This window comes from Chrysochloris asiatica, unplaced genomic scaffold, assembly GCF_000296735.1.
Source record: "Chrysochloris asiatica unplaced genomic scaffold, ChrAsi1.0 scaffold00006, whole genome shotgun sequence".
Classification (NCBI taxonomy): Eukaryota; Metazoa; Chordata; class Mammalia; order Afrosoricida; family Chrysochloridae; genus Chrysochloris; species Chrysochloris asiatica.
Window position 1 is genome coordinate 21893606 of NW_006408524.1, and position 16591 is coordinate 21910196.

The 16591-nt window shown below is 43.1% G+C and overlaps 1 protein-coding gene across 1 annotated transcript; it reads right to left on the minus strand.

Moving 5' to 3' along the window:
• Positions 1-3104: 3104 nt before the first annotated feature.
• Positions 3105-3494, minus strand: PRR15 (proline rich 15). The gene is given in 1 exon segment (XM_006878186.1): positions 3105-3494. A coding segment is annotated over 1 exon segment (390 nt).
• Positions 3495-16591: the final 13097 nt, after the last annotated feature.

Here is a 16591-nt window from a genome sequence, read left to right on the forward strand (position 1 = left end):
AGCTCACCTGAAGGAAACTTTAGTTGTGTAACTCCCAGTTCCAAATACACAACAAAGAAAGAGAGAGAGAGAAAAAAACACCCTATACATTTTCTCTTTTAATGTAAAGTGTTCACAATCTCCATGTGAACACTTTTTGGTTAGAGCAAGATTCGGGACAAATAGAAATTCATGAATTAAATAGGTACTATGAGTTGCTAGCGTGGTGCAGGGTAGAAACTTGCCAGAGGGTTTTCAAGGTTGTGACTTTTTGGAAGTGTATTTGCAGGCCTCTCTTCTGAGCCTCTCGAGATGAGTTTGAACTGTCAAACTTCCAGCTAGTTGTAGAGTGCTTAACCGCTCACACCACCCAGAGACACCCAGGGATTATACTGTGTGGTATAGTGTACTATGTAACACGTCTCTTCTAGCCTTAGTCTATAACCTCCACCAAACAACTCTTTTTCTGATGGGTCTGGTTAAAAGAAGGTGGGAGAAGACACTAATTGGATGCTATGATTCAGTTGTGAATGATTGTTAACGGAGTTAATTGTGATTGTAAAAACGTGGAACTCTAAGATGGTTATAAAATGAACCATTTTAGAAGCATGAGGTGGGTGGGGATTTCATTACCACCAGAAAAGAAGAGCCAGAAGGTGAGTGCTTTCTTGGGACCCCCCCCCCCCTAAGATCCCTGTGCTTTGAACCTCAACCCAGGGACAGAAAGCTGTGACACTGGAGAAGAGACCCAGAAGCAGCATCAGCAGAAGCAAGAGCCAGAGCACGAGACACAGCAGTCGGCTTCCCAGCCCACGGAGCAAGTAAAGCTGAGTGAGTGACTTGGGGCAGGACGCTTGCTTTCAGAGTGGGGTGTCTTTGGGCACTTAATTGAGGGAGCTACGTTTGTTGAACCACATAATTAGAGCAGAATGTCTTTAGGTTGAGGCTTAAGGTGCAGTGGTGTGTCCTGTGAGCCTTTATCAGCGGCCTTAAAAGAGCTTTGTAACACAACAGAGCAAGGTAGAGGCCAGGCTAAGGGGCCAAAGGCCAGAGTGGCCTGATTGTGGATGTGGTAGAAGACAGACTGTCCTGTCTTGAGAACTGGGCCCTGAACATTTCCAACCCTGAATTTCAACCTGTTAACTTCCCTAATAAGCCCCATAATTCTGAGTTCTGTGTGACCGTTGTGTTGAGTTATTGAACCCAAATGAGCAGAAAGTGCTATGGTGGTGTGGTGATGTGCCGTGGAGTTGGTTCCGACTTATAGCAACCCTGTACAGGGTTTCTGAGGCTGTAAATCTTTACAGGAGCAGAAAACCTCGTCTTTCTCCTGTGGAACAGCTGGTAGTTTCAAACTTCTGACCTTAAGGTTTGCAGCCCAATTTGTAACCACTACGCTACCAGAGCTCCTTAGAAAGTGCTATGGGTGGAAATATTGGTGCTATTTTTTTTTTTTTTCACTATTATTCTCATAATATCTGAGGTAGGACCTTAATTCACCAATTTAAATCCATTTCAGTCATTTTCATTGGTTCTTTGCTAAAGTTCTTTAGACAATCTACATATTGACAATTTTATAAATTACTAATTTGAAAAAAAACACCCCACAAAACAAAAAACTACATTGCTCCCTTTAACACATTCAGAAGTCCTAATCAAGTTCTTGTTTGTAATTATCTAAAGAGCGATATAATATTTCTCCTATGGTGTGGCACTGTGGGTTAATGTATCAGACTGCAAGCCATTCGAACTGCAAGGTTGACGGTTCAAGCTCACCAACTACTCCTAGGAAACCCTACACAGAGTCTCTTTGGGTTGGAACTGAGTTGATGGCACTTAACAACAACATGCATTTCTGGATGTTTATGAAGGAACTGAATTGTGATGGGAAAAGATCCCAGTGGTGATGACTAACAATTTTCTTGTAATTTGCTGAAAGCAAGGGGGTATTCATTCCTGAGGTGTTTCTTGAAGTTCACAGTAAAAGCAAACACCAGGTTGAATCTTTAAGAATCTTCAGGTGGGTAAATCAAAAGGTTTTAAAATGAGAGAAACACATTCTTGAGACTAAAGAAATAAGCTTTTGAAGCAAAGGGTTTGGAATAAAAGAGTAGACTTTGCAGAATCTCAGAGTCTTAGTCCATCTGTTTAAGAATTTTCAAACAATTGTTTGTCGCTACGGTTAGCAACAGACACCAAAATTATGTATTTTAGCACTTTGACTTTATGAAAGTGCACTGAAGTAAAAGGAGAATTTAAGAATAATGAACAAACTAGAACCTCTCCCCTACTTCCTTGAATTTGGTTAGTAAATTGAGAAATCCAGCTGGCTGGTTTCAGTCCGGGTGTTGCTGGTTTCTGGAAATATTCTCCTACCGCTTTCCAAGAGCAGCTGTTATGTTGTGTAGCTAATAATTAACTCTGTCGCCTCAGACTTTGCATGCCTGCTTTTACGTAGGATGGATTCCAGTCTCGTGGTGGTGAAAAAAATACAAGTCACCTTAAGTCTTACAGTGCAATAATTTTAATAGTCCACACTAAATAGGTGGTACGGTTTTGTAGCTCAATATCCAATGCTATCCTGCTTTTCAATATTTCTACTTAAAATGCTTCTTTCTCTTCCCCATCCTTTCCCTTAAGGTCTGCTGATGTAATTCTAAAGTGCACTTTTCTGGCATTCAAAATAGCTCTGGGTTTTGCTTTCCAGAAGTGAGTTCTGAATCAGACTACACCTTCCTCACTTGAGGGGCTGTGCAGTTCAAGTGAACCTACCATCTCCTAGAGAAGAATCCTTCTTATTCTTACATGTGACTTTAAGAAGTGGAGGCCACACAATAGCTTTGGTGAGGGGAGGGGGTGTAATACCAACTTTCCCTGTGGCAAGTATTCTATCTTAATACACACACACACACACACACACACACACACACACACAATGCACCTTTCAGTCATGAAATATTGAAAATTCAATTGACGCTTCAATTTCTATCAAATCATGGATGCCTTGTATGAATACACTGAATTTGTTGGATGAGACACAAAACACAGGAGGTTCAGACTTTTCAGAACTAGGTAGGGTTTGGGGGCCAGCAGGAGAAGGAAACTGTCCTTTCGAAGCACTCAGGCTATTGTTTGTCTTCGTGGGGGTCATCAGGGGCGCCCACCTCCTCCGAGGATTTGACTCCCTCAGGGAGTAGGGTGGCGCGCACCTTCCTCTTTTCCTTGAAGTGCACAGAAGGCGAAATCTTCAAATTGCGGCAGCTGTGGATCGATTTCTCTCCCTATGACTTGTCTGGCTTGTGGGGGTCACCGGCACACCCAGAGAGATTGGGGTGCAAGTTCTCCTGAGAACTGCTAGTCCAGTCTGGGCTGGGTGGTGTGTGTGGTGCAGACTCTCCTGGAGCCGGCTGAGCTAGAGGCTGTGCCCCCACTGTGACTTCCTTGCTTTTCTTTTTGCTGTTTGTTAGCGATTTCCACCAGGGACCTGAGCTGCCGGTGCCGCTGCTGTTGGCCATGTTCGGCTATGGTGGTGCTGCCCTGCTTTCCCCAAGGACTCCCACTTTTCACTCAAACCCGAGCGCTGCAGGGTGGAAGCCGAGGCTGCGCCCTGAATTGGAGAAGAAAACAAAACTGGTTACTGGGTTTGCTGAAGTCACGTGCCTCTCCATCGCCTTCCCTCCCCTGTGCTCCAGCCAGCACCAGATCGGCCAGGCTCCACTTACTGGAATTCAAGGCGCTGCACAGTTCCTAAGGGTACCGCCACGCCCCCAGGACTCCGGCAAAGGAATGGGCTCCAAAGCGCCACCACCTGGTCGTGAGGCTGCGCCTTAGTATCCCCAGGACTCAACCTTTGCCTGGTCTCCAGATAAAGTGCAGTGGTCAGCACTAGGGACTAGTCAGTTGTACCAATTGAGGCCCCGGAAGGGAAAACAGCCCATTCTGTCTGACTGTACAATGGACGTCCAAAGGTGACTTATCTGGCCCAGAATGGAGCCCTCCAGATAAATACCTACGAGGGCACTCCGAACCCAACAAGTCCAGCTATAGATAAACGGTTAGTATCCGACAATGTGAAACACCTGAAGTCCCCTCCCCCAAAAGGTTCTATCCTCAGATCCATTTTAACGGGTTACTTCAGGGAAGTTACCTCTCAGTAAGACAGAGGGGTAAGCGCCCGGTGTTTTTAAATTTGTTTTTCAACATACAGTCTGCCCTGGGATTTCCAGAGCAGCATGTCTAAACTTAAACTCTCTTGAAAAGCGAAAAAGGCCCCTTACTCTTTCCCTAGAGATCAACCTTGAATCTCTATGAAGCCAGGTCCCTTGACTATTGAGATGAAGCCAAGTGGCAAGCGTTTCTCTGCTTCAATTACAAGCACCAAGTCTCCACTACGCAACTCCTGAGAGTTTAAGCTGCAAATGAGAAATCTGTTCTTTCAAACTTTCTTGTAAGGCAGGGAGAGAGAGCGAGAGAGTCAACAGCTCCACAAACCTACGTGCCTTCAATTGCTCCCCTCCCCCCACTTTGCAAAAGCCCCCTTCGCAGAGCAAAATACTGCTTATTAGCATTGACAATGCTTATCTCGGCAGTGAGCCTCCTGCGCCTCCTTTCTGTTCCTGGTCTATCGGGAACTAACACCAAGAAAGTGGAGGTTTCTTTTGCGCCAAGGGTCACTTCCAGGTCTCCGCTCTGTTCCTTCCCATCCCATCCGCCCGGCACTCCTGGGACTCGCCATCACTCTTAGAGACGTTTATAGTTGGCTCTCCCGGCCACCAGGAGAGGAAATCCGAGCACCTCCGAGAGGTGGCGCAGTAGGCGGCTGCGCCCCGAAACCACCGCAGCAACTCCTCCCAGATCGCCCTGAGGGCACGCTCCAGCTTCAACTTGAAAACAATGGAAGGAAAGAACAGCGAAAAGTTCTCCCCGAATCAAAGACACCCACAACTTTAAGGCACTGTGGGCAGTTGGTTTCCAAACATCCTGCTCTCTCCACTTTGCAGATCCGAAAAATCCTAAAGCTATTTTTTTGCTTGGGGGTTGTCCTGATACTTTCTGACTGCCATATACTTTTTTCTTTTGGTCCACCCCGGTCCAACTTTGTGCGCACAGAAGGCCTTTGAACAAGTTGCATGAGTGACATATTTGATTCATTAGCAAATTTCCACCAAGAGCAGTCCCGAAGCGCTAGAGGACCGCAGCTGCTTCTCCGGCACCCAGGGACAGAGGAATGGAAGGCGAAGGGCAGCACTTCAGGGCTGACACCCCAGAGCCAAACTCGGTCTCCGCAGACACAGAACCACCCTGGATAGCTCACCTGCTCTGCTTTCCAAGACCTCGCGGTCCCGCGTGGAACCCGCAACACAGCAAAGAACACCAAACTGCGCGCACAGGGCACCCCGGTAGCCGAGGCGCGGTGTTCTCTGCTCAGTTAGGGGAGATTTGCCTTCGGGAAGGTGTGCTGGCCGGCGGGTGATCAGGAGGTGAACGAGCAATCTCCACACCCAGGCCAAGCCGAGTGCTGCTACTTGTCGTCCCAGGAGCCGCCAACTTCCCAGGAGCCGCCAACTTCGGCACAAGGTGCCGGCGGCCTCGCGGCAGCTTCTAGCTCACTGATCGGTAGGCTCCAATTGGAGGTGGGGTGGGAGTGCTACGCTCGCCTCCCCAGGTGAAGACTTCTGGAAACTCCTAGTTAGCAGCTTTTTATTCTCGGGCTTGTCCCTTCCCCCAGCTCACGCAGCCCGGGTGGCGTCTGGAGCTGGGACTCCTGGTTGCTCACTCTACTCAGCGTCTGCCCTCATCGCTGGAAGGAACATCTGCCCACCTACTGGTTATTCGCTAAGTGATTGAGAAACCCGAACCCTGGGGCAGCAAGCAAGTGAAAGAGTGAGAAATAACCCTGGAGGAGGCCACTCGCTGCCACAGGTGCAGGTGGGAACTTCGTGTTCCCGCCCTCCAGGGGACGAGATTGGATCCGGTCGCAGACGTGGCGCTGGCCTTGAGGTGTCTGATTGGAGAAAGGCTATACTGCACCGCTCGCTGGACTGACTCCTTCCCGAGGAGAAACAGTGGCAATGCTAGTGGCAAGGAGACCAAAGTTTTAGCTGGGCTCCTCTGGATAACATAGTCGCAGCTCTCCATCTATACCCCCTTCCCCATGCAATTCCTAACCACTTTTGTCCCCAACTATATGGCGCTGTGGACTAAAGCGTCAGACAGCAAAGTCATTTGAAATGCAGGGTTGGCGGTTCAAGCTCACTAGCTGCTCCTTGGAAACCCTATACAGGGTCGCTATAGGTCGGAATCGACTCAACGGCACTTCACAACAACAACAATGGCTACGAAGCTCCTGGGTCCCCAAATTTCACAACTCCATAGCCAGGCAGCAAGTGGCAGAATTTCAGTGCCCTGGATCTGAAACGTTGTATTATTATTAACAAGTTTTCTACGCCAGCCAGGCGCTGCTCCAAGCTCTTCTTGTGGATTAACTCATATACTCCTCACAGTCGCTCTAGGAAGTAGGTAACTCTTTGAATGGCAAGGAAAAGTTAAATGGTTGCTCAAGGTTACACTGCAGGTAAGGGACAGATCCAAGTTTGCAGCCAGGAGTTTCCACAGTCTCAGGTTCTTACCATGACTGAGGGTGCAAATTTCCCTCTCACGGTTCTGAATGTCCAGTAGACAGCACCCCACCCAAGTAGTATAAACAATGAGGGTAAGTTTAAAAACAACAAAAAAAGTATTGCTATTAGGGTTCCAGTTCATACAAGCTCTAGCACATTTCAAACAAAAAAATGTCTTTATTGTGTTTCTGCAATCAGTGGATGGATGCAGACCAGTTCTCTCAGTAATACACTTGTCTTAGTCTCCTTAGGGTGCCTTCCCCTCAAAATTGCATCAAAACAGTAGTTTCTGAGGGAATGAATCTGCTGGACCAGTTTAATTCAAGGCAGAGTGGTCAGCTCAGGTTATAGTAACTGGTTTTGTTTTGTTTTGTTTGTATTCCAAAGAGGTCATCTTGATAGATTTTCTCCAAGGACACAAGACAGTCATGGGGACTGAGAAGGAAGAGGTTTTAAGGAAATTTAAAACTGCATGGGTGAGAAAAAGACCAGAAATGTTGCACCAAGAATTTTGTCCCCATCATGACAAGGCACCTGCTCATTCCTCAAGTGTAGCAAGGGCTATTCTAGGAAAATTTCATTGAGAAACCTTACTTCACCCACCCTACTTGCCCAAACTTGTTCCTTCAGACTTCTTTTATTCCCCCAAACTCAAAGCACAGTTTTAAAAGAACACAAGTTGAATTCCTTGAGGATGCCACAAACTGGTGTTTTAACTTGGTGTAAATCAAAGAGCACAGAATTCTTTGAAAAAAGTATTAAAAAGATGGAAACGCCACCTTCAGAAATGTGTAGATCTAGATGGAGAATATATAAAGAAACAATAGCTTCACATTTTGGTATTTTTATTTAATATAGGTTTCTGATTTTATTCCCACTATTAATGAAGTACTATGCTGCCTATGACAGGAAATCATCTTGTGGTTTCCAACCCAGTGAATTTATATAGGGTTTCTGAGCAACTGGTAGGTTTGAACTGCTGACCTTCCAATTAACAGTCCAGTGTTTATTCTACAGCACCACCATGGAGGACTGATAACTACGGGATCAACCGTTCAAATCCACCAGTTGCTTTGAGGGAGGAAAATAAGACTCTCTTCTTTTAAAAAGATGGAGCCTCTTCAAGGGTGAAAGATGAGGCTTTCTACTCCTGAAGCCCTAGGCAGGGTCATTAGGAGTCAGAGCTGACTCAAGAGTACCCAATAATAAGATAGACCAGTGAATATGACTATTTATTATTCAGATTTGCATACCAACTACTAAAGCCAAAATGAAGAAATGGATTAATTCAACCACCTTTTTCGGTCTGAAATTTGTCACACATGCAATAAAAATGCTTTGATAATTACTGGTGATTAGAATTCAAAACTTGGAAATGGAAGGATCAGTAGTTGGAAAACTTGGCCTTGGTGATATAAATGACACTGGAGATTACATGATAGAATTTGCAAGACCAAAAACTTATTCATTCCAAGTATCTTTTTTAAAACAACAATAACAATACATGTGGCCCTCAACAGGATTGAATACACAGGGATCAAATTCAAATTGATTTTATCTATAGAAAGAGATGATGCTCAAAATCATTAGCCAAAACAAGGCTAAGGACCGACTGTGGAACAGATCAGCAGTTGCTCATATGCAAGTTCAAGATGAAGCTGAAGAAAATTAGAACAAGTTCATGAGAGCCAAAATATGACATCAAGTATTTAGAGACCACTTCAAGAATGGATTTGATGCATTAAGCATTAATAACCAAAAACCAGAACAGTTGTGGGATGACATCAAGAATATAATATGTGAAGAAAGTAAAAAATCAAACAAAAGGCCAAAGTGCATGTTAGAATAAAGTCTGAAACTTGCCCTGGAACATGTTGAGTGTTGTCAAGTTTTCGCCAACTCACAGAGATGCTGTGAACAATAGAACAAAACAGCCCACTCCTACACCATCCCCAATGTTGGTGTTACGCTTGACCCCACTGCTACAGCCACTGTTTCAATCCATCTTAGTGGGAGTCTTTCTCTTTGCTGACCCGCTATGAAGCATATTGTCTATTTCCAGGAACTGGTTCCTTTTGATAGGATGTCCAAAGTACAAGAGACAAAGTCTTGCCATTTTTGCTTCAAAGGAACATTCTGACTGTACTTCTTCCAAGATAAATGTGTTTGTTCTTCTGGAAATCCATGGTGCTTTCTTTGCCAACACCAAAATTCAAATGCACGTTGGTCCTTTCCTTCTTTCACCTGCAATTTTCTCCATCCTTTTCTCAGTCCATTGAGGTACCAAATAATCATTATTTTAAATTCCTTATCACATATTTCTGATACCTTTTCTGACTATATTTTGGTCACTTGTTTGAAGCACTCTGTCTTATTCCTTTGTGTCAACTGAAATGGTCTGTCTTCTCTGTGACATTGTGGTGTCATGTTTTCATTGAACTGATGATGGGATGTTGGTGTACTCTCATTCAGTCACTGTCTAATGGTGAATGGGATAGAGACTAGTAGTATGAATGCAGTACTCTGGTCCTTGTTTGTGTAGCATAATTCAGAGTGGTTTGCAGACCCCAGGCAGGATACAGACTGCATGGGAGGAGGTGTGCCCTAGGTTGCTGGGCTGGCAAGGGAGCAAGGGAGAACTGCCGTCTTTGCAGCCAATCTCCAAACACATACTGTGCCTCTATACCACTGTATTCACAGCCCCTGCAAAAGCTCCAGGTGGCTGCATCCTCGCAGACCAGCCAGCTGTTCACTGCTTTTCTTTTCTTTTGCTGCTCTTCTTTCTGTCTTCCAGTCTTCACTCAGTCTGCCTCTCTGTCCTGTTCTCTGATTTTCAGAGTTCCAGGATCACCATCTATATCTGTTTCACTTGGTCTCCTAGGTCCTTGTTACAGAGGGTCTGCTCATCTTGCCCTGCAGTCACATTGGGCATTTTTACTATATAAGGCAGAGGTGGAGACAGGAATGGATCATTTCCCAATAAGGTAAGTATAGGCCTGCTTGTGTTTACTTTCTAATCTGTAAAATCCATGTGAAAGTATTCACCACAGATTAGTATGAACAAGTTCGCCCATGCTTATCTTATCTACTGGGTATTCCAACTCTACCAGGGATTGGGGGTTTGAAAAGAGGCTTTGATTGACTAAGGAGATTCTGTGGGGTTGATAGAGATATCAGCTATACCTAGAAACAGAATCTTTGTAGTTAAAAAAAAAAAAAATGTGAAAGGGTTCACCTGTTAAATTGTTAAGAGCCATCGAGTCAGTTCTGACTCATAGTGACCCTGTATAGGGTTTCCAAGGAATGGCTGGTGAACTTGAACCTCCAACCTTGTGGTTCAAACCGACTTTGCAGTCCTGCACATTAACACACAGTGCCACACCAGGACTCAAAGTGCAATGAAGACATTTAAATGGAGGACATGAAGGCTGAGAAAACATAAACCAGGTATACGGATGAGCATTCCAGACAGAGGGAACAGAGTGTGCAAAACCTTGAGGTGTGAAGGTGGTTAGGATTTTTGAGGAACAAAGAGAAGCCCAGTGTGTTAAAAGTACAAAAGATGAAGCTGGAAAGGTGACTATGACCAGACCTGTCAGCATCTTGTAGGCCGTGGTGTTGGTGATGGTGTGCTTTGGAGTTGGTCCGGACTCATAGCGACCTTGCATAAGGTTTCCGAGGCTGTAAATTTTTATGGGAGCAGAAAGCCTCATATTTCTCTCATGGAATGGCTAGTAGTTTCAAACTGCTGGGCTTGAAGTTAGCAGCCTGACTTGTAACCACTATGCTACTAGTGTGATGACAAGATTACACTTTAAAATATCATCATAGATGCCTGTGAATGAGCCCTGGAAGCATAATGATTAAGTCTGCTCTATAAAGTTTACAGCTTTGGAAAACCTTTAGGGCAATTCTACTCTGTCCTGTGGGGTAGCTTTGAGTTGGAATCAACTCAACATCAGTGTGTGGGTTTGGAAGTTGCATATGAAGGATGGATGGTAGAAGGGATAAGATGAGCCTACAGGGAAACAGTTAGGAGCTGTTGGAATGGTTCAGGTGGCATAGTTTGATAGAGTTCCACCGTGGTGCTATAGGATGAGCACTGTACTAGTAACCACAAAGTCAGCAGTTCTAAACCCATCAGCTCTGCTCCTTGGAAACCCTGTACAGGGTGGTGATGAGTCAAAATTGAGTCGATGGCCCTTAACAGTACAATGATGGCTTGTACGGAGGGTGAAAGAAGTGGATGCAGAAGAGCTTTTTGATGTGAAATCAGGAGGGCATGTTTCATTTAATTCACATAGGATCCTGAGTTTAACTGATGATAGTTAGGTGCCATGGAGTTGATTCCAGTTCATAGTGACTCTGTAGAGTGTTTCTGAGGCTGTAAATATTTCTCCCGTAGAGCAGCTGGTAGATTCAAACTGCTGACCTTGCAGTTAGCAGCCCAACTCTTAATCCACTACACTATGAGATATTTCACATCAGCTCTGACCTATGGGATTGTAAGGAAGAATTGGGACATGCTTGTTCCTTAGATGAAGGGCAGAGCCTTCTTGAAGAACGTCTTTGGCCACACTTCTGTTCTTACAGTGAGGTAGTAGGAATTGACACCAAGAGCAATCAAAGCCTCCCACAATTCAACATGCCACTACTTTCTGTTTGTACCAAAAAATAACTAACAAGCAAATGATTTCACATCTTAAAAAAGCATTTACACTTAAAAAAAAATCAAGAGGGATTTCTTTAAAATGTTTGTAGAGCCACTAAAACACTTGCATTTGCAAAATAGTTGAGGAAAACTTTCTTCTGGATTGCACAAGAAGTAAAATACAGGGCCCCTGACATGGCATGGTGGACAAACAATCCGATTCAGAGTTTACATCTCTGCTTCATCTAAGGTTGGATTTGCCTCGTTCTTAGTTTCTCCATTTCAGCAGGTAAATCTTTAGTTTTCTGGTTAGCCACTTCAGCCTGTTTTCTCCTCTTTTCCCTTTTGTTTGCGTTTTTTTGGTGTGAAGAGTTTGCTTTTCTGGTACCTATTTTGGCTTCGTTTCCTGTTTTGGAGGAGCAGAGTTAGCTGACAACCTCGCCAATTTCCTCTTGGGCTCCTTCCTCTCTTACCACCTCTTCGGTGGAGCTGATCTTCCTGTTGGGCATCTTGGCAGCAGGAAGGGTACATGCCAGGGGCCTATGGGCCAGAGCATCCCTAGGACCTTTGGGAAACAGAATTGCCTGGTCACTGCTGTGCCATCTGACACCCAAGATGCTGGTCTTCCATTTTCTTTGGATGCTTCCTGCATTACTCAATGGTTTGCCCATAGAATCCTGTAGTACTGCCAGTTGAGACTTCCATTTAAAAAAAAAAATTTTTTTTCCAGTTCTCTTAGTTTGACAATGCTGAGCATGCTCTTTGCTTTTGGTTTTCTGACTCCAGATCCTTATAATACTTTGTCTTCGCTGCCCTTTGAAATGTTCGGTTCAATTCTTTTACTTCATCATTTCTTCCTGTTGCTTTAGCTTCTCCATGTTCAAGAGCAAGTTTTTGAGACTGAATTGTAAGCATATGTGCTCTTCAGTTCATTATAGGATAGTCACAAGACAATGGCAAGACATATGTTTTCTTGGAACCTGTTACTAAAACTGCTTTCTCAAGCGTATCTTTTTCTGGGAGTCCAATGGGAAAGAGATTATTGATAATGTTGAAGCAAAGCCCATCAGGCATAGACAATCTAGCCCTGCATCTGTTAGGTCATAGAAACTAGAAAAAACCCATGCCTTTGGAATAGGCTGTGATATTCTACATCAGCCTGAACACAAAGAAAATAGTTCCTTTAGGGTATATGATTAGGTCAGTACAAAGTTTTAGAGAAGCTGCTGTTAGAAACGGCAGCTTTAAAATTCAGCATGGATCCTAGATGCATGTTAAGACTTAAGATAATATTAAGACTCTGCTTAAAGGTTTCCCTATCTACACTTATACCAAATGCTTCAGATTTTAAATTTATACTACACTTGATCTTAGCCCAATGCCAAGAAGCGATGTGCCTCTCAGATTTTACACTCTCATACAAGCATGTTCACATGAATGTTGCTTGATTTAGTTTATAAACATTAGACAACGGGCACTGTGCCCATACATAAAATTGGTATCCATTTATGTAGTATCTCATCCTGAACTCTCAGGTTAATGTGAGTGTATATGTATAAATATAAAATTTATAGTCACAGAATATTAGTTTGACACATTTCTTGGATAGTTAGCCTAAACAAGAATGATATGCATGACCAGTCTCCTTTTGCAGTTTAACCATCACCAGCTGACCCTTCTAATGCTAGTCTTGACGTAGCCCATTGGACCACTTATTCCATTGTCTTTCAGCTTCCATTATTTCAGTTGAGAAGTTAGCCGCTGGTCTGACTCTTGCAAAGGTCATCTGTCTCCCCACTTACCCTGGCTACTGTTAAAAATAATCTCTTTGATTTTGGTTTTATTCAGTATTACTATGATACATCTAAGTATGGGTTTATTTTTGTTTGTATCCTGTTTGAGATTATTTGGGCTTCTTGAATTTTTCATCCGTTTTAGAAGATTTCCAGTCACTATCTCTTAAAACATTGCCGTGTGCTCTTTCTCTTTCTCCTCAGCTAGTGCTGTGCAATTTTCTCCTCTCTGCTTTTCTCTATGGCTTTGGGTGCAGTCCTGGTGTGGTACTGTAGAGTCAGCACTGGACTGCGAATCACAAGGTCAGCAGTTCAAACCCACTAGCTGCTCCTTGGAAACCCTATATAGGGTAATGCTGAGTAGTTGTTTCGTGCCATTGAAATGATCACAACACCATGATTCCTATTTTTAATCTATATTTTCATTTTTTGTTCCATTTACTACATTCTGCATAATTACTTCTGATCTATATTACAATTCAGTAATCCATTCTGCTGCATCCGAACAGTTGTTAAATGTCTTCATTAACTTTGAAATGTATAAGTCTCTTTTTTATTTCTAAAAGTTCTATTTGGTTTTCTTTTTAAGTCTGTTAGGGCACTTTTAAGATTGTTTTCTATTTCCTGAAGATATCTTTAAACTAGTGTTTTCCTTCCTTAAATTTAATGATCATAATTGCTTTGTCACCTCTGACAATTCAAAAATCTGAAGTCTTTCAGGTCAGTTTCTCTTGACTTTTTTTTTTTAATCCTTGCTGTTTCATTCATAAGGTCCTCATTACTTTTTTAAAAATATTATTCATAGTGAAATTTAATGCCTAAGATACCGATAATTTCTTCTGGAGAGGATTTTCAAGAGTTTAGGGAAACCACCAGATAGGACCACTTAAACTAAGCTGATGGCTTGAGGTGTTTTGAACAATTAAAACAAGAAATCCATTATCACAAGCTTCATTATCTTCTTCATTCCTGCTCCACACACACCCCACCCCCAACTCTTTCCTGTGATAAAGTAACTTAACTATCTATGCATACCTATAGGATATTGTTATTGTTGTTAAGTGTTATCCAGTTGGTTCCAACCCATAGCGACCCTGTATAGGGTTTCCGAGGAGTGGCTGGTAAACTTGAACTGCCGTCCTTGTGGCTCAAACTGACTTTGCAGTCCAGTGCATTAACACACAGCACCACAATCTATTTTTGGTTACCCTAAAGGAGTTCTGGTAGCGTAGTGGTTACGAATCGGGCTGCGAACCTTAAGGTCAGTGGTTCGAAACTACTAGCCGCTCCGCGGGAGAAAGATGAGGCTTTCTATTCCCATAAAGATTTACACCCTCAGAAACCCTGTACAGGATCGCTATGGGTCGGAACCAACTCGACGGCACTTAAAAACAACAACAGCAAAAGGTAACCAAATCATCGGACAATCTCTTTCATACCTCAAGCGAGTAAAGTTTTGCTAAAGGTAATACAGAAACGGCTACAATCATACATTGACAGAGAACTTCCAGAGGTTCAAGATGGATTCAGAAGAGGCCGTGGAACGAGAGATATCATTGCTGATGTCAGATGGATCTTGGCTGAAAGCAGAGAATACCAGAAACATGTTTATCTGTGCTTTATTGACTATGCAAAGGCTTTCGATTGTGTGGATCATGACAAGCTATGGACAACATTGAGAAGTATGAGTATTCCAGAACACTTAATTATACTTCTGAGAAATCTGTACCTGGACCAAGAAGCAGTTGTTCGAACAGATCATGGGAACACTGAATGGTTTAAAATTGGGAAAGGTGTGCGACAAGGTTGTGTTCTTTCATCATACTCATTCAACCTGTATGCTGAGCAAATAATACGAGAAGCTGGATTCTATGAAGGAAAACATGGTGTCAGGATTGGAGGAAGACTCATTAACAACCTGCGATATACAGATGATACAACCTTGCTTGCTGAAAGTGAAGATGACTTGAAACATTTACTGATGAAGATCAAGGAACATAGCCTTCGGTGTGGATTGCATCTCAATGTCAAGAAAACAAAAATCCTCACCACTGGACCAGTAAACAACATTCTTATCAACAGAGAAAAGATTGAAGTTATCAAGGACTTCATTCTTCTTGGATCAACTATCAACACTCACGGAAGCAGCAGTCAAGAGATCAGACGACGTATTGCATTAGGCAAATCTGCTGCACAGGAACTTTTTAAAGTATTGAAGAGCAGAGATGTCAGCTTGAGGACTAAGGTGCGCCTGACCCAAGCCATGGTATTTTCAATAACCTCATATGAATGTGAAAGCTGGACAGTGAATAAGGAAGATCGTAGAAGAATTGATTCCTTTGAGTTGTGGTGTTGGAGGAGAATACTAAAAGTGCCATGGACTGCCAAAGGAACCGATAGATCTGTTTTGGAAGAAGTGCAGCCAGAGTGCTCCTTGGAGGCCAGGATGACTAAGCTTTGTCTCTCATACTTTGGACATATTGTGAGGAGGGAACAGTCACTGGAGAAGGATGCCATGCTGGGTAAGATGGAGGGTCAGAGAAAAAGAGGAAGACCCCCAGTGAGATGGATTGGCCAGGTGGCGTCATTGATGGCATCGAGTGTGGCGGCGGTAGTGAAGTTGGCCCAGGATCGGACATTGTTTTGTTCTGCTGTGCATGGGGTCACTATGAGTCAGTTCTGACTCGATGGCACCTGACAACAACAACAAACGTATGAATCTTTGGGGCTCATGCTTCATAAGAACAATGCCTTCTGTTAATCTCTCTATTTTGGGTGTGTCCTAGCCTTAGAATTCTGGGTTTGTTTTTTTTCCTTCATAATACTGAAAAATCGTTTGGGTACACAAGTATTTTCAGAAGAATTCATTCAAATAACCTAGCCTGTCATTGAGAGAAATGGATGTCTGTTAATTGCATTAAAAAATATTTGCTTAGAAGTTTCCCCCTCAAATGGGCTGTAATTTTATTCTTTGTTTATTGTCTGACTTCCTCACTAGAAAATGAGATCCATTTTATTTGACAATTATTTACATAATATTTGGTACTAGGCACAGTTCTAACTGCTTTATAAATATTAACTCATTGACTCATCTAAAAACCTTGTGAAATAGGCACTATTATAGCAAATGAAGAAATTGAGATGCTGAGAGCTTACGTTACTTGTTCACATTGCTAGTAAATATTAAAGTCAGGATTTGACCCCAGGAAGGACAGCTTCAGAATCCATGGACCTAGTTACTCTGCTATGTGTCCCCCCATAAGGGATAGGATGTGTCTTTAGGGTGTATCACAATGTCCCTGAATAATTGTTATTCGATAATGTTGAAGTGACTGTAGGCTGTGTAAATGTGAATGCTGTTGATTGTAATTTGTCATTGTTAAGTGCCGTAGTATCAGTTCCAACTCATCGCAAGCCTGTATAGGGTTTCCAAGGAGTGACTGGTGGGTTTGAACCACCAATCTTGTTGTTAGCAGACCAGTGCTTATCTTATAACATCACATCAGGACTTCTTGGTTATAATATGACTTATGAAAAGAAATGAAATA